The sequence below is a fragment of the Indicator indicator genome, chromosome 5, assembly GCF_027791375.1.
Source record: "Indicator indicator isolate 239-I01 chromosome 5, UM_Iind_1.1, whole genome shotgun sequence".
In the NCBI taxonomy this organism is placed as follows: Eukaryota; Metazoa; Chordata; class Aves; order Piciformes; family Indicatoridae; genus Indicator; species Indicator indicator.
Genome location: NC_072014.1, coordinates 26,043,003 through 26,070,612, shown reverse-complemented (window position 1 = coordinate 26,070,612; position 27,610 = coordinate 26,043,003). Strand labels below are relative to the sequence as shown.

General features: G+C 50.9%; 2 protein-coding genes across 3 annotated transcripts; one reads left to right on the top strand and one right to left on the bottom strand.

Moving 5' to 3' along the window:
• Positions 1 to 1,565: 1,565 nt before the first annotated feature.
• LOC128967282 (C-X-C chemokine receptor type 2-like) lies at positions 1,566 to 2,642 on the bottom strand. The gene has a single exon (XM_054381343.1). The coding sequence runs from the start codon at positions 2,640 to 2,642 to the stop codon at positions 1,566 to 1,568; it is 1,077 nt and encodes a 358-aa protein (XP_054237318.1).
• A 4,231-nt stretch (positions 2,643 to 6,873) lies between these two features.
• On the top strand, positions 6,874 to 27,003 carry ARPC2 (actin related protein 2/3 complex subunit 2). 2 transcript variants are annotated; one of them, XM_054381410.1, is made up of 11 exons: positions 6,874 to 6,996; positions 16,956 to 16,990; positions 17,989 to 18,101; positions 20,046 to 20,091; positions 20,681 to 20,867; positions 21,300 to 21,393; positions 23,681 to 23,807; positions 25,071 to 25,171; positions 25,652 to 25,752; positions 26,666 to 26,725; positions 26,972 to 27,003. In XM_054381410.1, exons 1-10 carry the CDS (start codon positions 6,923 to 6,925, stop codon positions 26,688 to 26,690), a joined length of 903 nt encoding a protein of 300 aa, XP_054237385.1. In that variant the 5' UTR covers positions 6,874 to 6,922; the 3' UTR covers positions 26,691 to 26,725; positions 26,972 to 27,003. The 2 variants fall into 2 exon arrangements, with proteins under 2 accessions (XP_054237385.1, XP_054237383.1); XM_054381408.1 differs by lacking the exon at positions 26,972 to 27,003 and having other exon boundaries at positions 26,666 to 26,893.
• Positions 27,004 to 27,610: the final 607 nt, after the last annotated feature.

Genomic DNA, 27,610 nt, shown 5'->3' with positions numbered 1-27,610 from the left:
GGGCACATTGGGGCAGACAATTCTGATGCTTGACACACTGGGTGGCAGGAGGGACCCCAGTAGGGCCACAGCCACGTCTTCAGCCCCTCTGCCCCATGCTGGTGCCAGTCTCAGTTGCCCAAGCCAGGGCGGAAACATCCTGGTTGTGTAAGGGACAGGTTCCCAGCCCTTTGCACAATGATGTCCTGCCACCAGGAGAGCAGGGGGCACCCCAGGTGCTAGCACCCTTCAAGCAGGAGTCACAGGCCTGGCTCAGTGTCAGCAAGGGACTACCCAGGGGCTTGCAGCGATTTGCTTCTCTGGGACTCTGGAAGAGGGTGGCTTTGTCCCCAGCTGGGACAGACACTGCAAGGAGACTCTTGCACAAGGGAAGTGCCAGGACCTGCCTGGGTGGCTGTAAGGACCAAGACCTGAGTTTGGATCTCCTCTGGGGATGTACAGGGTGCCAAGCTCTCTGCAGTAGCCTCTTGGGCCACATCCCTTCTGTGGCCTGGAAGCAGGGTTACCCATACTCTGTCAGGCTCAGAGGGCACCCCACCAGAGGTGGGGAGATCAGGACCCACCATCCCTGGAGATGTGCCCCAGCCCTGGCCTGCTGTTCCCCTCTGTAGGAATAATCTCTCTTGAATGTAAGTCACCTTGTGGATGTGATGATTACATTAAGGACAAGTCTCTCAACAAAGATCAGATCATCACGAACCACCCATCTGATGTGTCAGTCCTGCCTACCAAGGTAGCACACTTGGAAGTCACATATCCATTGTGATGTGACTAGGGTGTGGGCCTGGGGGAGCTATGGTGAATGAGCCAAGAACAGTATAAAATTCCTGAGCTATGGCAGCTTAGTGGGGGGAACATCCCCTGGGACATCTCAGGCTGCAGGCAGCAGCCCAGGAATGTCTTCACCCCTACCACCACCACCACCCCCACCACAGAAGGACCCTATGGTGATAATTCTCTCTTCTGCTCTCTCTTTCTCCATTCTTTCTTTTTCTCTCTCCCTTTTCTTTTCCTTATTTCTCTGTTTTGTTTCTAAGTATCTCTCCCACTCTCTCGTTCTTCATTCTCTCCCTCTCCCTTTTATTTTCCTTCTTTCTCTGTTTTATTTCTAAGTAATAAACAGTCACATCTTGATATATGACCTTGTTTGTGTCTTAATTCCACTCACAGGAATGTTCAAAAGAACCACATCTCCTTCCTAACTTCTGGATCGAGACACCCTGCCTGTGCAAAAGAGGAGCCAGACCTGGGTGACCAACTCACCAATTCCTTTATTGCTGAATGGCCACTGGCCAGGAACACCATCCCCACAGCAGGGTCTCCAAAGTCACAGGCTGTACTCCCAAGAGTGGAGACAGAGGGTGGTACTTGGTATCACTCCCCTGGCAATGGCATTCTAACCCCCCCTCTACTCAATCCCCTTTCCAGCCATGTCCAGCATCCAGTGGTGGCACCTTCAGTCCTGTGGCATTGCTGCCTGCATTCCAAGGAGATGGACAAGGCTGCGGGGGTGCGTGGGGTGTCAGGACCTGATGGAAGCTGCAAGGGTCAGGTCCTAGTGGGGTTCAGAGGGTGGTGGAGGTATTGCCAGAGGTGGAGGCATAGGAGGCACGGCCATAGCGGGCCACAGCATCCTTGCTGATGATCCCACGCTGTGCCAGGATCTTGAGGAAGCTGTTGCGAAACTTCTGCCCAATGAAGGCGTAGATGATGGGGTTGATGCAGCTGTGGGCAAAGCCCAGAACCTGTGTGACGGAGAGGGCTGTGTCAATGCGGTTCCTCCTCTCGCAGGTCTCCATGATGGCCCGTGTCCTCATGAGGGTGTCACTCACCAACGTGATGTTGTAGGGCAGCCAGCAGATAAGGAAGACTAGCACCACCGCAAAGATGACCTTCATGGCCCGCTGTTTCTGGGCATTCTTGGTCTGCAGGAGGGTGTGGATGGTGACACCATAGCAGAAGAGCATCACAAGGAGGGGCAGGACAAAGCCAAAGGTCTGTGGTAGGACCCGCAGCACCACCCGCCACTTGGCCGTGTTCTCACCGCCAATGCGCTCATAGCACACAGTGCCATTGCTGGGTGAGCTGAAAGCCTCACGGAAGAGCAGCACAGGCAGGGACAGCAGAATGGAGAAGACCCAGATGCCCAAGCAGACAAACTTCACCCAGTGCCTCTTCTCAGTGGCAGCCCTGGTGGCATAGACGATGGCCAGGTAGCGGTCCACACTGATGCAGGCCAGCAGCAGAATGCCACTGTAGAAGTTGGCCTCCTGCAGCACAGAGATGGCTTTGCACATCACCGTGCCAAAGACCCATTCGTGGGCTCGGTAGGCAGCCCAGAGTGGCAGGCTGAAGGCAAAGAGCAGATCCGCCACAGCCAGATTGAGCAGGTAGACATCGGTGACAGAGCGGTTGGTGTGGCTGGAAGTCACCACCAGCACCACCAGTCCATTCCCTACCACACTGAGGATGAAGACGAGGCAGTAGACCACCACCACCAGGTACTTGTTGAGGACTGAGCTGTCAGGCTTGCACGGAGCGGAGGAGATAGCGGTGTCGGGCATGGCTGTGCTGTAGTCGTAGGTGTAGTTGTAGAGGGCGAAGATGTTGGAGAAATCCCCGTTGAAGGAGAAGGACTCCATTTTGACTCTAGAGCACAAAGCAGCATGAGTGCATGGGGTGGGAGGGTGGTGTGGGTCAGGGGTAACAGTGTCTCTGAGTCCCCTGGCATTTCCATTGTCCTGCAAGTCCCCTCCCAGACAGTGAGCAGACCCCTCCATTGCTCCACTGTATCCACACTGTGCCCTGTAACAGGCAGTGCTGCAGGTGGACACTGCCTCTCATATGTCTCCTTGTACAACACCCTCAGCACCCATCAGTCTGCTCCACTTCACCCCAGCTCTGTATGTTCTTTGTCTCCCATGGAGGAATGGGTTTCCCCAGACACTGGTCACTCGTTCCTGGGCTGAGGGGCTCACTCATCAATACAGCATCACGTGCCTCCAGGAGACACCTGGCCCTGCCAGCATCCCTACATCTCCCTGGTTTGTTTGGGTCCTTCAAAAGCCTCTGAGTTCTTTGGGCATCTCAGGATCCCTTAGGCACCTCCAAAGTCCTTCAAGCATCTCTGGATCCCTTCTAGTCTCTCTATTCCTTCAAGCATCATTGCTGGATCTGCTCCTCCTGTCACCCCAACCAGTGGCAAGGTTGTGGTCATGGTCCCCAGGGCAGATTGGTCTTGAGAAGGTCTGAAAGTGGTTTCATGCCCTTCTCCCCTCCCTGGTTCTGTCACTGTGTGAGTGGTTTCACACCCCGGACGGAAAGAGATGTCACCCTTTGCAGGTGGCTGTGGAAATATTTCATGTCTCTGGTTTTCCTGTTGCTTAGCTGGGTGCTGCCAGGCACCTCTGTGTCCTCAGTGCTTGGCCACGATGGGGAAATCACAGCTGACAATCACTCTTCCTGTCCCCTCATATGTAGGACACCCTGCTCTGTTCTTGCCTCCCCAAAGACCATTTGGCTTCAGCCTTCTTCCAGTATGGATCTGGACTCTTGTTTCATTCCTGTTTCATCCCTCTCCCTCCTTTCTGAACACCCCCAGCTCTTCCAGGGCTCAGCGATAACAGGGCTGTTTGGAGTGGCTGAGTTGCCACCAGTGAGGTGGCAGGGGTCTCAGGCCCCAAGCTGGTCCTGGTTGAACCCAGACTTTCCCTGGAACCAAACCTGCCCTCCTGCCTGGTAGGAGTTTCCTGGCAGCACCTTTGCCTGGAAAAATCCCTCCCTAGTTCTGCCAGACCCACTCCTGCAGAGATCCTAGAATGGTGATCCTGGGGTGGTGACCTCAGTGACAATGGTGCTGAGATGGTGATGCTCCAGCATCCCAGAGGACCATGCCTGGGAATACTGACAGTGCCAGTGTGGGAAGGTTGCCCCTAACAGAGCTGCCATAGGCATGGAGTAGAGACAGACAATCAACACTTCCCTTCAGTCTATTTTTGGCTGCTTCTTTCTGCCTCTCCATCCCAAAATCCCAGCAGTTCCTCCGAGACTGGCTATCCCCTACTCTTGGGTACCCTGCAGGGGTACCCTGGGGAACAAGCAGCATCCCATTTCCCCTTCTGACTCTGGCAGAGCTGGAAGAAACTGGGGTGGCCCTGAGGGTCTCCAGGGAAGGAAGGAGGGACATGTCATGGGGAAGTGCCCTCATGGCTCCTTGCTGTGAGAGGAAATGGGAGTGGGTGCTGCCCCCCAGGACACCCATGGTCAATGTCCGTAGGGACTGTGGTGTGTCTTTGCACACCAGAAGAACCCCGAGCAACAGCCCTGAGTACCACCACCTGCTGCCTCCCACTCCCTCTGCACTGGGCAGCCCTTTGGGCAGACAGAGCTGCCCACCCTGGTCTCCAGTCCAGCCCACTCCACATGGGATAGTGCTCAGCTAGGTGCTGAAGGGCCAGAAAAACCCAAGGAAAGCTCTGATCTCCAGTGGAGCACCCTGGGCACTCACCGTTTGCTGCCCTTGCTGTTCCCCAAGTCTTGGGTCTTCTACTGATCCCAAGCCGATTCTCCCCAGGAAGCACAGGGCACAGGGATGAATCCAGGCGTCACCCCCAAAGGGCTCCAGTGCAGAGTGTGGCAGGACCAGGTCCAGGGGTCTCACAAGGCCAGCTGGTCCCTCACCTGCACTCGCTGCCTTGTTGCCTCTCAGAACCCCTTCCGTCCACCACCCTCTTTATGCCACCCGAGGAGGAAGCAAGGTTGCAAAATCTTCTCCCAGCATGAAGGGGAAGTGGCAGCCCACAGACCCCTGCCACTCTCCTGTCCCAGGGTGTCCCAGGCCACCTGGCAGCATGTGGTACCAGGGGGGCATCACCCCCCCTGCAGAGATGCACCCCAGGGATCTCCAGCCAGGGGGTCTCCAGTCTGTCCCCTGGCCCCCAGTGGCTGTGAGGCTCCCATTTAGGGCTTCCCTGAGTGCAGACCTCGGTGGGCAGGCCAGTGGGCTAAGTTTCCATGCCTAAGTTTCCCTACTGATTGAGCAGGGGGCTCCCATCCTCACAGATTCAGGGTGATCGTCAGTCTTAGGGGTACCTCACACTTTTGGGGCATCTCTTCCCTGGGGGCACCCACACAGTTGTAGAGCATAATACCTCTGGAGTGTCACCACAGAGCCAAGGACATTCCTATTCCCTGGAGACACCTCTGATGTTTTGGGCAACCCCTGGCCCCAGCTCCAGGACACCCTCACAGTCCCCCTACGGCATCCCCACTTCTTGGGGGTGCCTCACACTTTTGGTGTCCCTTAACTCTGGAATCATTCCACTTACAGGACACCCTGTAAACTGTCCTCTTATGAGGACTTCAATATCCCTGGAGCACTCAATTCTTCCTCAGACCACCACACTCTGGGGCACACCCACTACTTCCTGGAGTACCCCTATATCCTTGGTGGACACCTCCAAACTTTTGAGGACCCACATACACCTAGAGCACCCCATGCCTTCAATGGCCATGTGACCTGTCTAGTGGATGAGAGGAAGGCTGTGGATGTTGTCCACCTGGATTTTAGTAAAGCCTTTGATACTGTCTCCCACAGCATTCTCCTAGAGAAGTTGTTGGCTCATGCCTTAAGCAGCTGTGCTCCTTGCTGGGTAAAAAACTGCATGGATGATGAAGGTCAGAGCTGTGGCGAATGGAATTAAACCCCATTGGAGGCTGGTCACAAGTGCTGTTCCCCAAGGCTCAGTTTTGTGGCCAATCTTGTTTAATGTCTTTATTAATGATGTGGATGAGGGGATTGAGTGCCCCCTCAGTAACTTTGCTGATGACACCAAATTGGACAAGTGTGTTGATCTGCATGAAGGTAGGAGGGTTCTGCAAAAGGATCTGGACAGGTTGGATCTATGGGCTGAGTTCAGTTGTATGAGGTTTAATAAAGCTGAGTGCTAGGTCCTGCACTTGGGTCACAACAACCCTATGCAGGTTTGAGGATGAATGGTCGGAAAGCTGCCAGCAGAAAAGGACTTGGGGATGTTGGTTGACAGGTGTATGAACATAAGCTAGCAGCATGCTCAGGTGGCCAAGGAGGCCAACAGCACCCCAGCCTTTATCAGAAATAGCGTGGCCAGCAGGGGTAGGGTAGTGATTGTGCCTCTACACTTGGCACTGGTGAGGCTGCACCTCAAACACTGTATTGAATATTGGGCACCTCACTACAAGGACATTGAGTTGCTGAAGCATGACCAGAGAAGGGCAACAAAGCTGGTGACCTTATTCTGCTTTATGACCACCTGAAAGGAGGTTGGAATGAGGTGGGGATTGGTCTCTTTCAAGTAACTAGGGATAGGACAAGAGGAAACGATCTCAAGGTCTGCCAGGGGAGGTTTAGATTGGATACTAGGAAGAATTTTACTGAAAGAATGGTTAGGCATTGCAATGGGCTGCCCAGGGAGGTGGTGGAGTCACCATCCCCGAAGCTGGGCATGGTGGTGTGGGGGTGATCGCTGGACTTGGCGATCTTGGAGGTCTTTTCCAATCTTAATGATTTTACGCCCAGGGGGAACCTCTACATTTTGGTGATGTTCCCATGCCCCAGGTACGTCCTGCGCAGCTCCCCGCTGCACCTCTCTGCCTCTGCCCCTGCCCCTGCCCCGCCCCACTTTGGGCCCACCGGGCGGTACCCAAGTCCCCGGCGCACCCCTCTTCCCCGGGGGCCAGCGGAAGAGGCACTTCGTGACGTTGGCCCGGAGGTTGGGGCGCGCGCTTGCGCCGTCGCCTGCCGGCTCCGCCGCGGCCGGAAGTGACGCGCGGGCGCGAGAGCGGAAGCGGCGGCGCAGGCTCGGGCGGGTCCCCGGTGCGCGCAGCGGGCTCGGCTCCCTCCGGCCTCGGCTCCCTGAGAGCCCCTCCCCTCCCCGGTACCGACATGATCCTGCTCGAGGTCAACAACCGCATCATCGAGGAGACCCTCACGCTCAAGTTCGAGGGCGCGGCCGCGGGGTAGGGACGGCGGGGGTGGGGGTCTGTTTGGGCCTGATCGGGGCGGGAACGGGAAGGGGAACAGGCACGGAGGTGGCGGTGCGGCGGACTGAGGCAGGGGCGGGGGCCATCGGCTGACAGGGGCCGTCGGCTGGCAGGGGCAGGGCGGTGCCAGGCGCCCAAGCCTGGCGGATGATGGGGTGGGTGGCGCCGGTGTAGGATGGGGGCCTGGGAGAGGATGAGCCGGAGCGAAACGAGAGGGAGCACTGAGGCAGGACGAGGGACTGGAGAGGCTGGGCTGAGGGAACTGTTACAGGGGCAGGAGGGGGGCCAGGCGGTGGAGGTGCTGAGCTGGGGAATGATGGGGCTGGACTGGGAGGGGTGGTGACAAGGCAGGATGGTGGCCTGGAGAATGCTGAGGGAGTGGCATTGAAGTGGGACAGACAAGGAGGGCAGAGCTGGGACAGAATGGAAGCATGTAAGTTGAGAGTGCTGCAAGGAGGGCTGATACTGGAGGTTTGGGTAGGGGTATCTGAGTCGGAAACGGTGATCATAGCCTGGGGCAGAGTGAAAGTCTGGAGTAGAATGAAGGCCTGGAGCATAAGGGAGCAAAGCAAGGCAGGCAGAATGGGAGGGTGGAGTGGGGCTTGTTGAGGTGGTTAGAGCTAGGGCAGCGTGGAGATCTAGGGGAGGAGTAGGGAAGGTGCTAGAGTTTGCAGCGTGGAGGCAAACTGAAGGTGGAGATCGGACTAGGGGTGCACACCGGGAGGAGAGGAGCAAGACCAGGAGCAAGTTGAAATGGAAAAGGTGGATTTGCAGGGATGTTTGCTTTGGGTAAAGAAACCTTCGTTAGAGCCGACCCAGCATGGTGCCAGCACTGCCACAGAACTGGGGAGGGGGGGAGCCAAGGAACAGGAAGCCTCTGTGTGCATCTGCAGCCTCAGCATTTCCCTTTGGGGCTGGGGAGCAGTTTCCAGCCTGCTCTTCTTAGCTTTCCTTATCAAGAGGGATGCAGGGAGCAGGAGGGATGCAGGGAACAGGAGGGATGCAGGCCTACAGGTCTGCCACAGCCCCTGGTGGGTGTCTTTGCCATAGGGGGTGGGTTGGGGTGCGGACTGGTTTGCATCTGTATCTCTGGCTGGGACAGTTCAGTGCCTGGGGAGCCAGTGATTATTTTGCTGTGAGTGTTGCACCAGGGTTGTAAAGGTGCCTGTCTGAACACAACTTATCTTGGAAGAGAGTCCTTCTTATAAGTGTCTTTATTTGCAACCAAGCTACTCACAGGTTCGCTGCACGTCTGCTGGAGTCGATAACCATGCACTTTGTACAGAGACAAAGCCTTGGGTGTTCTCTCTGGGGTGGAGTCTCAAAGAGCACAACCCAAGCTGCTCCAGAAGGGGACACCCCAGGGAGGTGCCTTGTTCTGTGTCACCTTTTGCTCTAGCGGCTGTTGAAGCTCTCAGGTTTTTTGTGTGCAGGACTTTGACAGAGGCCATTCCTTCTGCTTTCCCCTCTTAGCTGATTTGTTGCTTGGGTTGTGGTGGGGTTTTTTAAAAAATAATAAATGTAAATAATAACGTCACAGACTGCACTGCCTTGCAGCGTAACAGAGCTACTCTCAGGCTTTTTATTCTTCTTGGGCCTCATGGTTTAATGCAAGTTTGCCCTGGGCAGAGGCGCTGCACTGGGAAGAGAGAGTTCCTGAGTGACTGCAGTGGTAGTGCAGCTGCATCCATTAGAAAATATTACATGTACCCAGGTTCATAGTGTCTGTCCAAAGTGCTCATTCATCACAGGATGAATGTGCATGTGTACCCTGTTTGGTGTAAGTGTGGGGGTGGCAGTCTGCAGGTTTAAACATCAAGCCTTAACTCTGTGTGACCAGAGCTGGGGCTGCTCCCTCTGCACCAGCCTGCAGGCCCCCAAAGTTTCCATTCTGCTGTTCAGCAAAGCCTCACTTTTGCGTCAGTGCGCTTGCCCGGAGTACCAATTGTTCCTGGATTGATTCGTAGTGCAGCTGATGGTGCTCTGCTTCTGCCTCTTATCTGCAGCATGTTCTATTGTTTAGATGTTGTTTCTAGATAAGTTTTGTGCCTGGAGTGTGTTGCTGGAGGAGAGGAAGTTACTTACTTCTGCATTTTCTTCTGTGCTTGTGCTGAGGTTCTCCTGTCCAGGCAAGCATAGGGCGGAGACAAAGGTCTGAGACGTGCAGGGAGGTACATTTTTTTTCTCTCACGTTTTCAAGTCTTTTAGGGAATGGGTGTTGTGCAGTGTTTACTCACGTGAAATTTCCTTTCCATCCAGCCACAGTTCTGGGGTCATTCCCATGGTGCTGAGCCTAGAAGCAGGAGGGGATTTTATGTATTTCACTATTTTTTGATGGTTTTCCCAATGTGTGTCTTGGGGCTGGACACAGAACAGTCAGGCCAAGACCAGGCCTTGAAGCATTCAGTGACTAGGAAGAGTGAGCTCAGCACTAGGGCTGAGTTGGATATGTATTACTTGTTCTAAACCAGGAGTGGGGCAGATGCAGTGTGCAAATTTGTCTGTGATGGCTGTCACAGAGCCAGGTGTGTCTGGTGGTTTCAGCACCAGCCTGGGAGTTGGGCGGGGTGGTGTTTATTTCCAGATCCCTTGCCAGAGATTTGTTTTGTGGTGTGGACCGTGTCACTCTCTTCTGCTTCCCATGGCCATGCTGTGGTAATGATTCAGTAGGCTCCCTGCCAAGCTTTCCTGGACCATCAGGTGAGAGATGCTTTGTATTTCACTGTATCATGTAGAAGGTCACATTTAGACATTGGTATTAAGAGCTGCTCATAATGTTACTGCCATATGTTGAAATCCTTATCAGCTGTCTCTGGAGTTCCTAGTATGGAAGGTGCTTTGACAGGGGTGCAGACAGAAACCAGCACAGGAGGCAGGACCTAATCTCTGTCTAAGAGCCCTTCCTTGACAAAGTCTTTGGTGCTTGGTAGCATCCAACTGTAAATAGGATAATTCCAAATTTAGTGTTTTTGTGGGCAAAACCTGTGGAAATCTTACCTCCTTGGAAAGCCACCATTGAACTGTGGTATTTATATTTAGATCAAGGTGGTGACAGGTAATGCATCTGGATTTTAAATTTAATATTGTTATTTCTCATTTTAAATCAACCAACCACAGTTTTAAATAAAGGCCTAAAGCTACCAAAATCTGTTGAAATAGCTCAACAATAGAAATTTGCTGCTGAAACTTTCAAACATCAAAATACTGCAGTGGAGCAATACCTGATCAGTATCTGGAAACAAGTGTGTTGAAATAAGGCAGGCAGCTTGTGTGCTTTTGTAGGTGTAAATAGAATAAACTGGTCTGTAGGCTTTTGACTCATTTCATTTAGTTTTGGAAGTTGCCTAGAAGCTAGAGTCACATTTGGTGTTTCCCATTTCTGATAGAAACATAACGTGAGAGGAATGAGTTCTACCAGCTGGAAGATTTTGTTCCTCCTCGTTACTTCCCTTTGCTAACCACACAGAGAGAAGACAAGGCAACAATTTTGTGTGAAACATTTTGATTATTGTCTTCTCTATCTGGAAAATACCCATTCAACACGTTTAATGTACAGGGAAGAGCTGCCTCCCAAAACAGATTTACCCTCCATTTTTTTCTTGCTCTGGTTTTATTGACCCCCATGAAAGTGGCAGAGGGCTTTATTTCTGGGGTTTGACTTTCCAGCCATACATAGCTTAATTGCTGGTAAATTAATCATCTATCTCAAATTGTTGCTTAGTGTTTACCCACTGTGCAAAATAAGACCAATTGGCATAGCTGAGAACAGTGTGCCTTTTCCTTTGGCTGGAGTCACAGGGAAGAGAATCCCAAATTAAATCATTGGTTTCTTTACAGCCCTTAGTAGATACAAATCTGCAGGGCTTTATGACTGTTAGCTACATAGGAAAATATCTGAAGCTTGAACTTCCCTGATGTGGAGCAGGAGCAGCTCCTGTGGGCTGCTTGGAGAGCAGGGCTGAAGGTGCACTCGTGTGCTTTATGGTATTTCCCATCTGTGGTTGCTGTGGTGTTTGTGGACTGTGGAGCTGAGACTTCAGACAGAGAGGCTGGCCACTGGGTGAAACTGGGTAGTATGAACTTCTTGTTCATGATTTGGTGTGCGAAGTGAGTTCATTGTCAACAGTCTGATTTGGAGGCTGTTGGGCATGCTGGGAGAGTAGCAGAGCCTCAGGTTCTGCATGGCACCACCAAGAAACTCCCTGTGGGAGTGGCTATGGTATTCTATGGTTCTGGTGCTTCAGGGGAACTCAGCAGCCCCATCAAAAAGAGAGGTTGCTCCTCTGCCACCCCACCCTTCTTGCTGACACAAGTATTTTTGTGGCTTCAGGGGAAACAGGATTGGGGAAGTGACCTAGGTTAAAATTAAACAGGCAAAACTGGGTATTTTTAGCCCAGAGTTTCCTCATCCCATTCATTGTGCGAAAGCTGCTTGCCATTGTGCAGCTGAGGAACAGGGATCAGATCTCCCTCCTTCAGCAGCAGTAGCTGGTACTGGCTCAGTGTCCTCACAAGCCCAGGCTGGAGTTGCACATCTCTCCCAGAATAACCTCACCTGCTGAAACTGCCTGACTCTTAGGAATGCTTGTCTGATGCTGCTGGCAGAAAGTGGTACCCTTGGGTTCAGTAATGCATGAGTGGCACTAGTGGTAAACCTTGGCTGTCCATGTTGACTGAACGTGCTGTAGCTGTTTGAGCGTAGCTCTTGGGCTGCCACAGCACATCTTGCTTCAGCCACCGAGGAAGGTGACCTTGCATTAATGGTGGATCGTGAACTACCTTGGTCTGGACCAAGTGCTCCGCTTTCAAGCAGTAGTGCAGGGAACAAGTGGGAAGAGCAGCCCAGATCTGCAAAGTGTTAGGCTTTTACAGGTTGTTTCATCATTGCTTCAGCCTCGGTTTCTATCTCAGGTTCCCAAGAGGGACCTGCTTCATGTTGTCCTTTGGAAATTGTTATTGCTGCAGCCGTCCATGCTTGACACCAGAGAAAAGTGGGTATTAGTTGCCATACTGAAGAAACAAAGCAAACGGTGTACACAAAATGAGGCTTTTCCCCAGAGACCGGCCACAGCACTGGATCACTCCAGCAAGGACCTCTGGGCTGCCTGCTTGTAGCTGGAGCAGAAACGTGTGGAGCAAAGACCTGACTGGAAGCAGACCTACCCATACCTGTACACTGTGGTATCAGCCTATGCTTTGTCTACTGATAATCCCAATGCCTTCCTGTGGGGGCCACAGTGAAGGAGAAGCTCAGCCACAGAGGGGTCACCTAACTGAGAGAGGAGAGCTGGCACATGTGGGGGCTGTCTTGTGCTGCTCAGCATCACCTGCCTGACAGAGCACTCCTGCTTGAGTTTGTGGTGGGTGTGCTGCCACAGCTACAGGAACTCTTTCCTTTCAATACGCTCCCACAGCTTACGCAGAGCAGCTTTTGTTAGCTGAGCAGGGCCCAGGAGTGAAGGAACTGTTCAGATAATTTTAGACATTGCTCATATTTTTTTTATTGGGTGACCTTTTTGTAGCAAGAGCCTGCAGTCTGTCACTGAATCTCTCTCTCTCCAAACTCTGTGTCAACTGAAGTGATGCAAAGGCTCTGCTCAGAGATTTAAGCTTTGAAATAACCCCCTTTCTTCCCTTCCCTCCCCTCCTCTCCTCTGGGGCAAGAGATTAGAATATCTGCATGCCTGCAGCTTTTAAAGTGATTGCCATCCTCCTTTATTTGGTACAGGTTGTAATGGTTCTGTGGGTTCAATACAGTTGTCAGCCAAGTTTGCATTTAGGTCTGTGTAATACCGAATATGAGGACTCTGTATAATTACAGTCTTTATTTTTCTGTTCTTGAATTTGTTGTAACATATGGCTAAGAGCCTCTATGGCCTGAGAATGAAGTGGGGAAGTTTGGAAGTTGTCCGAGTCAAAATTGAGGAAATGTCAGAAAAAAATGATTTGCTGATGCTCTTAAGTGCTCACTGGCATCTGTCCATGGGCGCCGTGGTTCTTTGTGGATGTTCTGCTGGGGTGAAAAATATGATTTGGAGCTGGGTCTATGTTAGATAGAAGGAGCATAGGAGTTGCTTGGCAGTGAGTAGGAGGAATGCAAGAAGACATAAAACCTGTCAGGGCCTTTTATTGCAGAGGTCAGATGGGATTTGTTATGGATTTGACTTCAAACCTGATAAGTGTTATCAGAGACTGGACTGCTGCTTGGAACAACTGCCATTTTAATGTCTGAGTTCAGGCAGGGTTTTGCAAAGTGCAGAGAGGAGCCATTTCAGTGATTCCTAGTGTGAGCTGGTTTTATTGTCTGATGCAGAGGGTAGCAAACAGGGAAGGTTGCTGGGGGAGGCTATGGTTCAGGTAACATTGGTGGTAAGGAGCTTGCAGAGATCCCAGGAGCTCTCTGCCTCAGGAGCAGATGTAGAGTCTGAAATCCTCTGAGCATTGCCAGGCTTAATCTGCTTCTCAGAGACTTGCATCGGGGTGGAAGTGAACCCCAAGCAAGCTCTCAGCTGCCCAGAGCTCCACTTCACAGTAAAACACAGAAAGAATGTCTGGGATTTGCAGTCACTCTGGGCCTAGGTACTGAACTACCTGTTCCCACCACGGGCGTGGATGGGTCTCACCACAGAGGCTGGGGACACTGGCGCACACTAGAGCAGGCAGAGCTCTTTGGGATCACACCAGTAACCTGATGGTAACTGGTGCACACCCCACAGTGGTGCAGCCCTGCTCTCAGGCCTGCTGAGCATCCCCTGCCTGAAGCCTTCGCCCACACAAGAGCAGAGCAGGCAGGGAGGGCTAAGCAGAGGGAGGACACGCTGTGCCTCGGCAGGGTGTTCAGTACATCCCCACTGCTATTTCTCGTGGCAGGAGATGGGGTTGGTGGAAGGTCGAGGTGCAGTAATCGCGTTTGTAATACTGGCAGTGCCATCGCTCGTACGGAACCTACGGGAGGCCGGAGGTGAGAGCTCCTCTGCTTTCTGCCTGCAGACTCCTTGATGGAGGAACAAGAGATGCTTTTTCTGTTGTGTGAAGTACTTGAAGTAGCCAGGATAGTTGCAGTGAGGTGAGACAGAGAAATAAAAAGAAGCACTTTGAACTTCACAGTTTTAAGGCTGATGAATGGTGAAAGAGTAAGAGAGTTCACTTTGCTCCCAGTCACATTTCTGATACCCTTCTCTGTCTTCCTCTGGGCCAGCCCAGGCCTAAGCTACTTAGATGTGTGCCAGACGAGGCAGAAAAATCACCCTGCAGTAGATGATGGGGCTGCTGTGGAGCTCCCTGGAGCTCTGCAAGAAGCTCAGTATGCAGCTCACGTGAGCACTCGCTTCACTGAGGCTGTGTTGGGAAACAGTTGAATATTCAGCACCCAAAGTTCTGCCTAGTTACCTGCTTTTCCCTCAAATATCTCCTCTCCTCTCCATCCCCAGGGACAAGAGCCAAGCCACACAGGAAATCAGTCTTAGTATAAATAACTACTCTAAAAAATCGTGCTTGTGTGGTGAAGGGTTCAAAAATGGGCTGTGTCAGCCGTCAGCTTTTGTGTACAGAACAAAGGCTCTTGTGCAGAGCCATTAGTTGACTTCGGGTACATGGCCTCCTATGGCTCCTGAAATACCGTGGAGAGCAATCTTACTGCAGTCACCTGGGGTACTGGGTGAGTGAGCAGGAAATCGTCCTTCCTCAGCAAAACCACTCCAGTGCTTGCTGTCTGTCGTTTGACTCCCTGCATTACTCTTGCTTGTAGGGAGATCCTGTGTTTGGAGGCTCTACTGGGAGCTGGGGCTCCAGAAGGCTTCAGCTCCCTGTGTGTGGGGAATGGGGATTGAACAGTGTAACTTTGAGAAGAAGACAGAACCCGGGTTTAAGGATGCATCCTTTTTAATGTTCCTAGCTCTCATGTGCTGACTGTGCTATCTTTAAAGCTTCCTACATAGGTTTCTTTTTTTATATAAAATTTATACTGGCATCCAATCTGATTCCCAAGGCTGAGTGTGGTGCTCTAAAAGAAGAACACGTCTGCATCAAGTGACCGAGTGGAATCAGTGGGATTTTCTTTTATATACTGTCTGAGTGGTCCTCAGTGAGCAGAAGTGGCTTGGATGTGGCTTGGGTAATTGTTCCCCTTTCCAAGGGCCTGAGTTGAATATGCAGCTAGGGATGCCCCGTAAGCCTCCATCTCTGGCCCAGCTGGGAGGCAAAGATGAGAGCAAGAGAGGTCGCAATAGAGTCTAAAGGTCCTGTCTTGGGTGCACTCACACTGCTTCTTTTAAGTGTGTGGATTTTATCTTCAGCAGGAGGCTCTCCATCCTTCCTCACAAAAAGAGCTATTGCTTTGCACAGGTAATAGCTTTCAAGAAGCAGCAACACTTTGTCATTTCCACTCAGGATTTCTGGACAGGGGTTAATTACTCCCTTTCCACTCAAGTAAAATGTTGTTGACCCAGTGCACGGTCTGAGATCAGGGGTGTTCAGTGCCTTCGTCTCCCTGCATTGCCCATCTTGAGTTTTAGCACATCGTGGAAGCCAGAAGTGAGGCCATCTGCAGAAAAGCTGATTGAAAAACTGACTTCTGCTGGGTTGGGTCAGAAATTGAAATCTTTCTAAGAATATGGTAAAGGATAGTAGATACTGAGTCACTGCTTCCTGCAGCTTTCTCAGAGTTTGTAGCTGGTATGCAGCAGCGTACGTGTGTGTGGACAGGGCAAATTTTGGATGAAAGATTGAAGCTGGTCACTGGGCGGCAGAACCATAGTGGAGATCACAGGGCTACCTCGACACTGGTTTTGGTGTGGGCAGTTATTTCAGTGCACTGGTTCAGATGGGTGTGAATTACCTGGTTTAGAGGCTTCATCTCTGTTAGCAGAAGCCTGTACTCTATTTTACAAAAGCAGCCAATATTAAACAGGTATGCTGTGGAGCAGCAGCAAGAGGCTGGCATTTTTGTCTTGTTCTTATTTTCCACCCCTGCTCTCGGAATTGGAGGTACCTTTGCATTGCTTCCTGTTGAGGAATGGGCTGTTAATGCCAATCCCCTTGGAGCTGCCAAAGTAGTTACTGCCAGTCACAACAAAATAACTTTCAGAAGCAGTTAGAGCTTTCACAGACCCTGCTCTTCTACAGATCAAGGGCAAACTGGCAAGTAGAGTTTAAGATCTTCATCCCCACAGCATAAGAAGTGGTGTGACTTTGGCTCATGAGGTGCTTTTGTTGCTGACCAGGAATTCCAAAGACTACACTGGGCAGTGTTAGAGTAAACCTAGCTCTATAGTTTTTCCTGGAGAAGTAGCTGGCATAGCGTTGGAGTATTTCAGAGGGGATGAGGGGGTGGGGGGATAGGATGAAACACACATCTGGAGAATTTCTTTCTGTGGTTTGCTTCTAGCCCTGAACTTGGAGAAGGAAGGGGTCTTACCTGTGAGTGAATGATCCCAATCTGTTTGCAGAGCTCTCATTGATGGTGAAGGGGGCACTGTCAGGAGGAACTGCTCAGCCTCTGAGTCCCTTCCATGAGCTGGTATTGCACGAACTCACAAAAGAGCCTCTCTCTCCAAGTCTGTATCATGGCTGTTCCCTACGGAGATGGCACTTGTTAAAACAAGCTCCTTAGTGACAAGTAGTTTATCAGACATTTCTAACTGGAAATCTGTGATCTCAAAATCTATTAATAAGCTACAAATAATAACAATCTCTGCCAGCTTCAAGACCTATTTTTATCATCTGGAGTAAAACTGGTGTTTCTAGGAAGGGGGACAAGTCTTAAGATCTGTTGTCGAAGGTTATCTGCAAGTTGAACAGCAGGAGATTGAAGGGTTTTCAGGCAGAGCTGCTTGTGAGAAATAAGGCATTGGAAATTAATCCTCTTTCCTACACAGCTTGGAGGTTGTTGTTTGAGCTCTGGTTTACCTTTTTTTTTTTTTTTTTTTTTTTTTAAGGAATAAACCAGAGGCAGTAGAAGTAACATTTGCAGGTAAGCTCCACAAGTCTCTTGACTTCTCTGGAAAAAGGGCCTGGTTCAAATATTCTGCTATGGTTACGCCTGGTGTGCTCAAATTCACCTGGTATCACTGGGTGGAAAGTAGAGTCACATGGGCAGATGGTGTGGACACCCTCCAGCATCCCCCAACCTGGGGATTTATCACCAGCCTCACTGTTTTCTCTGTCCATCCACCTTCCCTGGGACTTTTCCCGCAGCACTGAGTTCAGTGGTGGCAGTGCTTTGTTTGGAGTGTGTATGCTGCATAGCTGTTCCCTTTTGCTGTTCTCCAGTCCTGCCCTCAGTGCTACTTCTTATTAGGTCTTTAGCACCATCTGGTCTGGGTTGATAGAAAGCTGGCTCGGGGTGACAGGCAAGATGAATTAATTGTCTAAAGTTTGCTCTCCAGGATGAGAAGTGCCTGGGAAGTTCAAGTGTTCATTCAGCAACTGATGTTTTGCTTCTGTTATTAAGAATCTGTGTAAGCTGCAGAGCTGTGTGGGGAAGTGGAGCTTACTAGGTAGCTGGAGGGTTGCCTTTCCCTGCCTGTTCTGCAGTGAAGTGGAAGCTGTCTCAGCAGGCAGTCTGAGCTGTCTTTGCTGGCAGAGAAGTTTTCTCCTCCAGGCCACAGCTCTGGCCCAGTGGGCACGTCAGTCACTTTCTGTGCTGGCAATCCAGAAGGCTGGTGTCTCTGTGTGTTTGTGTCCTCATGTGATGAAAGCAGATATCCCAGGGATGCTAAATGATGCTAGACTAAAGCTTTCTGTGATGGACAGGTGTCAAAACTGTTTCAGCCCTTTTAATAATAGCAGGCCTCCCTACATGACATTACCACTTTCCTTAATTGCACATTTTCTCTCGTAGTATATACGTGAGGGCTAGAGCAGGGGAACAGTGTTGCTTTCTGCAGTTCCTAGAACATGCAGGGAGAACATCCCTCAGAAATAGGAACTGGTTCTTGTTTCCTCACGTTTCTCTTGCTTGCTTCATAGACTTCGATGGAGTCCTTTACCACATTTCAAACCCCAATGGAGACAAGACAAAAGTGATGGTCAGTATTTCTCTGAAATTCTACAAGGAACTCCAGGAACACGGTGCTGATGAGGTCAGTGAACATCTCTGTCTTAGCATGGGCAATGTCCTTGCTATATTCATGTATTTAGCATCTAACTCTGCTTCTTTGCTGAAAACTCAGTGCTGGTCAAAGGAGCAGTCCTGTGCCAGCCAGGAGTCCCACTTTTCTAGAAGACAAGGGCAAAGTGTGTTCACACTCACTTTTGAATAAGTCATTTTATATGACACTAATTTAGAAAGTCTGAATGAGTGTGACCATATAGAAATAGTTTCCCTAACTGATGTGCTGAGCCCATGAGTGAAGGAAAAAAATCCAGAGTGTCACGGCACTGCTCTTCTGACTCTAACCACACTTGAGAGCAAGTGATGGGCTCCTGCTGTGTGTGCAGCCCTTGATCTTCAGGCTGGTTCTCTTTTTGCTGCTGCTGTGTGAAGTAGCAGGTTCAGTTCCTCTTGAAGGGGCTGGGGCTGTGGAGGGCCATTTATGGTAGAAAGAAGGAGCCTCTCTGAGCTGTGGTTGGGTGGTGAGACAGGAAGTGTGACTCAGTTCCTGAGTCAGTTTTCAAATCTCCACATGGTAGCAAACAGGGCTCATCCAAGGCTCTTCATCAGGATTTTGCCTCTGGGTGATTGTCCTAGGAGGAAAATAAGGAAACTCCTCCATGAGCTGATTGTGAATCTGGTGATTGGAACCCAGAGTGAATTACTGCAAGCTGCAGTCAGAATAAAACTGAAAATATGACCAGTGTCCTGCTTCCATGGTTCCTGTATGCAGAGCTTTCTAGGAGCAGCATTGCCTGCTACTGAAGGTACTGCTGTTGGCAAACCAGAGTCAAGCAGCCCAAATGGTGGAGCCCTCCCAGTATGTTTAGCAAGATTCCAAGTGTGATTCCAAGAGAACTAATGCGTGTAAGTGGCTGACACCACTGTGCACCAGCAGCCCCCACAGTAGTGGCAGAAGGCAGCTTCCCATGGTTTTAGAGGAAAATGGGATCTCTGCAGGACTGCCTTGAGAGTGCTGACTAAACAGAAATTACATTTTAAATCACCATTTAGCAAACTGTTGCTTTCTGTGCTTCCCTGGAGGTGATGGAGCTTGTTTACTCTGTCTTTGGTGAAATCCCGTGGTGAGGAGTGCAAAGTGGGGCTCTTGCTAGGGCAGAGCACCCCTCTGGGCCACTGCAGGCAGGCAGGCTCTCTACAGAGAGGAGGTTTTGGCATGCAGGAAGCCCATGTGTCCTCTCTGCGTGACAGTGGGTGTCATCCCAGGAGGGCCAGTTCTGCCACCACATTGTTGTGTTCTTCTCTGTAGAATGCCTCCTGTTCCCAGCCCCCTCACTGACACAGCTATGGCTCAGTTGAAAATTGCCCTTGATGTAAAATTCAGCAGTGATTCTGTTTCAAGAAAGATTTTTGCTGTGCTGTAGGTGGCTTTGCTTCTGGGAGGCATCCAAACTGCCTGGCAGTCTCTCCTCCCTCCCCATCTGTCCTGTGTGATAGGCTGAGATGGGGAAGGCAGTTGCACAGCCACACTGCACCTGACCCCTGCTCTGAACTGGCCTTCCTGCAGGGAGAGGGACAGGGCACACTTTGCATCTGCTTTGGAATGGGAAAAAGGTTGTAGCCCTCAGATCTGTTGTGACAAGCTCTGCTGACAGTTCTCCTTTCAAGGCATAGGGTGTATGGAAGGGATTTTCTTCCCCTTGCAAGTTGAAGACTCGCAAAAACTTAAAGTTCCAGTTTTGAGTCAGGTCCTTCAATGTCCCCTGTCAGTATAGTTCAGGGAGCTCTGCCTAGAGCAGGAGCAGCCAGTAAAGCTGCTAGGTGGTGTCTTAACATTTGTCCATGTTCACTTAAAACTGGGGGAGTCAGATGCTGTAACGGTGTTTCTAAAGGGAGACCAGCCATAGCCTGGGCTGTGCAGGAGCAAACAACTCTGACAGCTTGTGCTCTTGATGTTTAATTTCTTTCCTAGGTCTTGAAGAAGGTCTATGGAAACTACTTGGTAAATCCTGAATCAGGTAATGCTGCAATAATGTTTACTCTGTGCCTGTGAATGCAGTTCCAAAATTATTTGGATCACCTCAGAAATGCCCAGATGAAGGCTCACTGAGCCTTCAAGAGCTCAATATCTGGGGCTTTCTGTACATTGATGTACCTGAGCCACTGTACAAAAGGTGGCTCTGGTACCTCAGGGCTGAAATAACTTAGCTTGCAGCACAAGCTGTAACTCTTCCTGCAGCCATCCTCCAGGAGGCTTCTGTTCCTCACAGCTGGGGTCTTTGTTCTTCTCTAAGATGCTTCGTGAAACACAGGAAAACCATGGTTACCTGTGACAGCATCTCTTCCTAGTCACTGCAAAAACTTGGGAGCAGCTCAGGCAGCACGTGTGTCTGGGAGCATGGGAAGGAGCCCCAGGAACGTTGCCATGGCCACACACAGGGTTCAGGCACAGCTTCTGGCAGTGCTTGGAGTGGGAAGCACTCATCCCTGGGGCTTTTGGGAGAGCTTAAGCAAAGGTGGGACTGTAGGTGTCTCTTTGTAGAAAATGTCTCTTGCTTCCTCAGGGCCCTGGGTAGATTATTAAGATTTGTGTCTGTCCCTCCCCAGGTTACAATGTCTCTTTGCTCTATGACCTGGAAAACCTTCCTGCAGACAAGGATGCTATCGTGCACCAAGCCGGCATGTTGAAGCGCAACTGCTTTGCTTCGGTCTTTGAGAAGTATTTCAAATTCCAGGAAGAGGGCAAAGAAGGAGAAAAAAGAGCTGTCATCCACTACAGGGATGATGAGACAATGTAAGTGTTCAAACCAAGCATGGGAGTCAGGCAGCTGGTAGTACACTCTGCTCCTGCTCACAGCTGCAGGCTCTGGTGGAAAGTCAGGAAATCCTGCTGCTCTATACTTGGCAGAGTAATTAATAAGAGCCTGTCCTCAGCTGTCAAAAGTATCCAGTGAGGGTAATGCTCATCCCTCAGGCTGCTGGGATGTTACACAAGAGCCTCTGTTAGTGGCAGCACTTGTGGCTGCATGCAGGAGGAACTGGCCACTCCCAACAGAAATGTTTTGCTCTCTCTTAACTACTGTCTCGAGGGAGGAGAAATATTCAGCAGCCAGGCCTGTGAGTGGTTGTTGAATCTACTTGACCTTGTCACATGGTTGCTTCCTCATCCACTTGTACTTCTTAGCTCCTGTTCACAGCTGGGTTCTCCTCTCTCACCCACCTGCAGGTATGTGGAGGCAAAAAAGGACCGTGTCACGGTCGTGTTCAGCACGGTATTTAAAGACGATGATGATGTGGTGATCGGAAAGGTGTTTATGCAGGTATGGAGACTGAACTATGGGGAGGGGGTCTGATCCTCCAGTCAGGTGCCTTCTTGCTGAAGCAGCATTGCCAAACAAGCAGGCATTGGGCTGAAGGGAGCTCACAGACAGTTTAATGCACGTAAATGCTTTGCAGGGCTCCACAGCTGCAGGGCTGCTCTGGGATGGAAGAGCCATGTCAACTAGGCATAGACACTGAGTTTTCTAATCCAGGCTCTTGCATTGGCATCTCTTTCATTGATGATCTCGCTCATATGGTCAATCAAACACATTATGTGTTACAGATGAGAAACACCATGATGAATATTTCTACTTTGAGGCCCTGTAGTGCAGCCACCTGAGGAGCTGAGCATGGTGGGGAGGCTGTAGAGGCAGAAGGGGTGAGGCAATGTTGTGCCATGCCTGGGATGGTGCTGAGGGTTGTCTTCACCTCAAAGTTTGTGCCTGCTAATGCTCAAATGCTGCAGAGAGATTCTGCAGCTCAGTGTGGCTGCTCTCACATGCTTCAATGGGCTCTCAAATTTGAGCTTTTCCAAGCTATGAATTTGTTTAGTTTATGGGCTTGCCAAGTACTTCTGGACTCAGCTACCATTTGCATGGCCATCTAGCTGGGAAGCCTTCAGAGGCCTATAGGAGACACTTGTGTTAGCCGCTACATGCAGCCTGTGGAGACTGAGACATTGGCTTACAGCTGGGAAAGCTCGCTGCATGCTGGTACCTCTGTTCATCCCTGTCACAGGCCCACCTAGCTCTCGCCTTGTGTCTGCTGAAGGACCTGGGGAGCCTTCTGAGCAGGCATGTCTGTGGAGTGTGGCCCTGCAAGGTGTTCCAAGGCTAGAGGACCTTCATCCCATATGTTCAGGCCATGCTGCTGACAGGCTTGTGGACAGCAAGTCACTGGCCTAGTTTACTGCATACCAGTTTACCTATCTTGGGGGTCATTAGAACAGAGTATGTTGATAGGAATCTTATGTTGTAGTTCTGTTTTCTGTTCTTTACCTACAGGCAGGGCATCTGCTCTGGCTTTGAGCTTTTTCCCTACCAGCATATCGCACAGCCTGGAATTCAGCTTTTAAAACAGGAAGGGAGATGTGAGGTAAACAAGACAGGGTTTGTGAGGCTCCCAGGGAGGTGGCAGGACTTCAAGGCAGTGGCTCTCCCAGAGTCTCATTATCCCAACTTCTTGGTTTTTACAACAGCAAACCTTGTTCCCACCCAGCCACAAGAATTTCCACTGAGTCACACTGGCTTCTTCCCTCGAGCTATTACTCTTGCATAACAGAGCCCAGTCAGGCATGGTGGTTGCTCATCTGGGCTCTCATGGAGAAAATCTGACCATTAACTAACCAGTGAAGCCATTGGAACCATTTCACCCTCTGGCAGATGCAGGCCAAAATGCAAGCTAATAATTTCATCAAGGAAACCCTGGTGGACTTACTTGGTTCTTTAAAAAGGGACACAGATGCTCCTGTCCTTCCCAGGGTGAGCTGTGCTCAGAATGGAGGAGGGGCTGAGGGTGGCTGATGAAAGTGGAATTAGGGGTCAGTGAGGCAGAAGGGAGGCTGTCCTACCTTGGGACAGGAGAATGGTGTCTAGACTTTCCCAGTCCCACATAGGCACAGTTCTATAATTCCTGAAATGCTGAGCCAGTTCATTTCATGTGATGTGTGGGTTGCTGTCAGAGAGGTTTCCTGGCAGAAGGGATATCCCTGCCTGGTGATGTTGTTTCAAGGTGCAGAGAAGTCTTAGGAGAAGCAGGCTTTGCATACTGAGCTTCAAACCTCATAGATGCCTCTTAATGCCTAGGCATGGTCTGCTGGTGGGAGATGCTTTCTCAAACAGCAGAGCCTTTATGCTAGGTGTAATGAAGACATCACAGCCCCTGCTGAGAATTTCCTTTCCTCTGGGGTGATGGGCACTGCCCGTGTTCACTGGAAGCATTGATGGTGTCAGCTGTCTCTCAGGAGCTGTGCTGCCCCATGTGCTTGCTCAAACTGAGGTGTCCCTTCCACAAGACATCCACAGCAGAAAATGTGATGTTGAAAGCTGCCCCAGATGAGAGGCTGCTCTGGGGCTCTGTGTGAACTTGGGACAGCCATGTATTCTGGTGTGGTTTTGCTGGGAAAAAGGATTGTTTTCCAAAGGTTTGGCCTGATTGACTTGGGCCCCTTCAGGGAAGGCTGAGAAACCTGCTCGTTGCTGTGTGGGAGAGGGGAACCCCATTTGCTTTGCCAGTGTGGTGTTGGGAGTATTCCACTGGGATTCACCTTCACTTTTTCTTATTCAGGAGTTCAAGGAGGGTCGCCGGGCCAGTCACACAGCCCCACAGGTGCTCTTCAGCCACAGGGAGCCGCCCTTGGAGCTGAAAGACACAGACGCGGCCGTTGGTGACAATATTGGCTACATCACCTTTGGTAAGCAGGCAGCTCTCAGGCCTGGGGACACCTGGGAAGGAGTGGTTCCTGCTGCTGAATGAAAAACAAGAAGCAGTTCACCTTCTCTTGAGTGTTCAAGTGGGAGGCTGAAGGGGCTCTGGAGCTGCATTCTGTGTAGTCTGCCCCTGTAGGTGTGTCCGTTTTGGTATCAGATCACCACAGCTCTGCTCTGGGCAAGGTGTGGAAGCAGACTGAGAGCCATTTAGTGTCTGCCTGCAAAGTAAGTTCAGCATTTGGGAGCAAGGGAAGTGTGGCTGTGCTGTGATACTGTGCAATGTGGGGGTTTCTTGAGGGGTGTTTCATGTGACCATATTTGTACCTTGTCCAGCTGCAGGCACCTGTGCAGAGCTCGGTCAGCTGAGGCAATGGGGGAGCAGGGCAGTGAGCTCTGCTTCTCCAGCTCTGCCTCTTTGCTCTGGGCCAAACACTTCCATCTCTGATGAACCACTTTCCCCTGCCTGCAGAGGTACTGGCCAGCAGTCATTGCTTCCTTCTGTGCAGCAGTGCTGAGGACTGAGCTGAAGAGTCCAAGCCCTGCCCTGTTCAAAGGGAAAGGTCTCTTACAGAAAAATGGGGGGCCATGGTTAGATGTACCATTAGGGTATCCCAGGCCAGTGTTCCTGCAGTTCACAGCCCAGAGGTGGAGCATAGACACAGCAGGGGAAGATGAACTTAGCTGCCTTTATTCCCTGCCGAGAATGGTGCTTTGAGGTTAGGACAGCTTGTCCAGCTACAGGATGGCCCATCTAATGGTAGCAGGTCTGGGACAGTGAGTGAGACTTTGATCTGGTCAGACAGAATTTCCCTGTTACCTCACAGTCCCAGGTGAGATCATCACCCAGCCAAAAAGGTCTCTCAGCCCTTGGATCTGGGACACTTAAGCACAGTGACAGCCTGTGGAAAAAATGAGCCACCAGGCATCTGCACATCTGGCTCTGTCATTGGGCTGGCAGGGATCCACAACTGATTTCAAGATCCCAGAGCAGACTGGGATCTTGAAATCAGCTGAGCAGCCTGATTGCCCTTGTCTGCCTTCCAGCTCTCTCCTGTTTGCTTCTCCCAAGACTGAAGTAGCATCATGCAGTTTCCTACAGTGCCGTCATTGCTGGGCTCTTGACCTCACCTGTGTCCTCCAGAGCGCACAGCTATGTCTGGGTGGCTGCTGCAGATGTGGCAAAATGCTGCAGTTAAAATCACAGGTGCTGGGAGGCACTAACAGTCTGTGCCACCTTCTTCTTTCAGTGCTGTTCCCCCGTCACACCAATGCTGCTGCCAGAGACAACACCATCAACCTGATCCACACATTCCGGGACTACCTGCACTATCACATCAAGTGCTCAAAGGTACCAAGGGGACAGGGCTGGGGGATACAGGGTAACTTCAGCCATCTAACCTGGGTGCTGCAGTGGAAGGGCATGGGGCAGGAGTGCCTCCTGACGTCTCACTAGGGTCTGGCATTGCCCTCCCAGTCACGCAGGTGTGGCAAATCAGCAACATCACCTTCTCCCTGCTCTTTCATGCAGGCAGTGCGGTTTTGCTTCCTATTCTAGCAGTGAGGTTGGATTTTTCCCTTATGGATCTGGTTTTTCTTTCTGGAAAGAGAAATGAGGGTAATTGTTCAGAGACCTGGCTTGAACCAGAGCTTAGGCAGCAGAGTTTTCACCATTGCCTCCTGAACTCCCTTCACAGCACCATGGCTGTACAGAGCTAGGTGTTTTCCCAATAAGGGGCAGAAAGACCCCAGGCTCCAACCCTGTGTCCTGAAAGCTCAGCTGTGAAGACAGGATCCTGATGTGTCCCCACTTTGTCCTGCTGAAACACAGGCCTACATTCACACGCGCATGCGGGCGAAAACATCTGACTTCCTGAAGGTGCTGAACCGTGCCCGGCCAGACGCAGAGAAGAAAGAAATGAAAACAATCACGTGAGTACCAGAACGGGGCCTGGCTCTCAGCTTCTCTGCCAGCCACCAGCTTGCTTCCTCCCTCCAAGGAGGACTGGGATACTCTCGGTGTGATGTGGCCAGGGCCTGATGTGCTGATGTAGGAGGTGTTCCACAGTGAGGTGCTTGCCTTGGTGCCTTGAAGCAAGAGACTGGATCGGGGCATGTTGGCCTCCCAGGACCACTGTGCTCTCTTTCACCACACTTTCTGTCCCATGTGTCCTTTATAGGTCTGTGGCAAGCCCCATGACAGCAGGTCTTTTGCAAAAGGCTTGTATATGGCTCTGCAGGCCCTGACATCTCCACTGTTCTTGAGCACATGGTGGCATTTGTGGGGCTGGTGTATTAAAGCTGGCTGATTTGCTCTGGTGGCAGCTCCAGTTCATGAGCAAGAGTGGCCACGTCCTTCATAGGGGTTTGTGGGTGCTGGATCAGGTTCTTGCTGCCTGGTGTACCTGCAGCTCCCTGGGTCCCAGGTGCCTTTGCCCAGCAGATTGCTTGGGCCAGGAGCACTCCCAGACTACCGTGCTGGCTGGTTTGTTCTGCCTTGTTAATGAAGCAACCCAAAGCTAAGTGGGTGGAAGAGAGCAGTCCCGTGAAAGTGCTTCCCTCAGGTCCTTTACCCTTTGCTGATCCCAGAACCCCTTGGTGTCCTTTCCCTGTGTCATGCATGGCATGTCCCCTTTGCGTTCTGCTCCGGGGCACCAGGATTGTTTCGTCTGTAAAAGCCACCCCATCCCCACAGCCCCGTGACTCAGTTCTGCAGCCACAAATCCCACGAGCTCCGAAGCAGCGGCACCTGCCTGCCTGTGCCCCACCAAAAGCCCTGTGGCCACGCTGGGGCATCCCAGAAGGAAAGCAGGGACTGTGCTGACCTCTTTCCACCTCCTTTCAGGGGGAAGACATTCACAACCCGTTAACGCCAGGGTGTCGGAGGCTGCCGTGGAGGACAAAGGTCGGGGCACTCGCTACCTGATAATCGTAGCTTTTAATGTTGCACCTCTGTGGGCTCATAAAGGAATTCAAGCAATCGGGGTCTGTTTGTAGGACAGTTTGGGGAGTAATCTGCAGAAACGAGCTGTGCTTGCGAGGACTCGATCGTTCCAAGAAACAAAAACCTTAATTCCAGTTTGATTGACTTTAATTTCTTTTTTTTTCTTTTTTTTTTTTTTTCTTTTTTTTTTGTTTTTTTCTTTTCAAGCTGTTTCGCTTTGCAATATGTTACCAGAAATAAGTTGCAGTATTTCTTATGAGAATAATGCAATATTAACTTGTTTTCTTCTGAGTATTTGAGTTCAAAACTCCTGTATCTGAAGAAATACTGTTGGGGTTCATTAATAAAGGAGATCTTTCTATCTTAAGGGGCTGTGAGGCTTTGGCTTGTCAATGCATGTGGCCTTGCCCTGGAAGTCACAGGCACAAGGGGGATAATTACTATATTCTGGAGCAAATTAAACCCGGTGATCTCTGTCTTGGGGGCTGAAATAGGGGGAGGGTGCTGTTCCCAGGTCCAGGAGCGAGTACCCTGTTGTGTTAGGAAAACTCTGGGGTTGCACAGAACAAGTTTCTCTTAGCCTTGGCTTGTAATCTGCACCATTACCTCCTACTCTGTTCCCCTCATTCCCCCAAACAGGGAGAGCTAGGATTGGGGATCTCTGCTTCTACCCAGACCAGCATAAAACTGTCTGCCATTGATCTTCAAGCCATGGTTGGAAGCTGGGGAGATCCCTGAGAAGGCAGGGAGCACAGCTCCTCAGGTCCTCTTCACCCCAACAAGCAGAGTGGATGGCATCCAGTTAGGTGAAATAATTTATATATAAAGACATTTTTATACAAAATC

What these genes read in the sequence shown, in the direction of transcription:
- ARPC2 (XM_054381410.1), top strand. Translation starts at nt 6,923, where the DNA reads ATGATCCTGCTCGAGGTCAACAACCGCATCATCGAGGAGACCCTCACG. An exon ending in TCGGAAAGGTGTTTATGCAG is followed by an intron (nt 21,394 to 23,680) that starts GTATGGAGACTG and finishes TTTCTTATTCAG; the next exon opens with GAGTTCAAGGAGGGTCGCCG. An exon ending in ATCACATCAAGTGCTCAAAG is followed by an intron (nt 25,172 to 25,651) that starts GTACCAAGGGGA and finishes GCTGAAACACAG; the next exon opens with GCCTACATTCACACGCGCAT.
- LOC128967282 (XM_054381343.1), bottom strand. Translation starts at nt 2,642, where the DNA reads ATGGAGTCCTTCTCCTTCAACGGGGATTTCTCCAACATCTTCGCCCTC.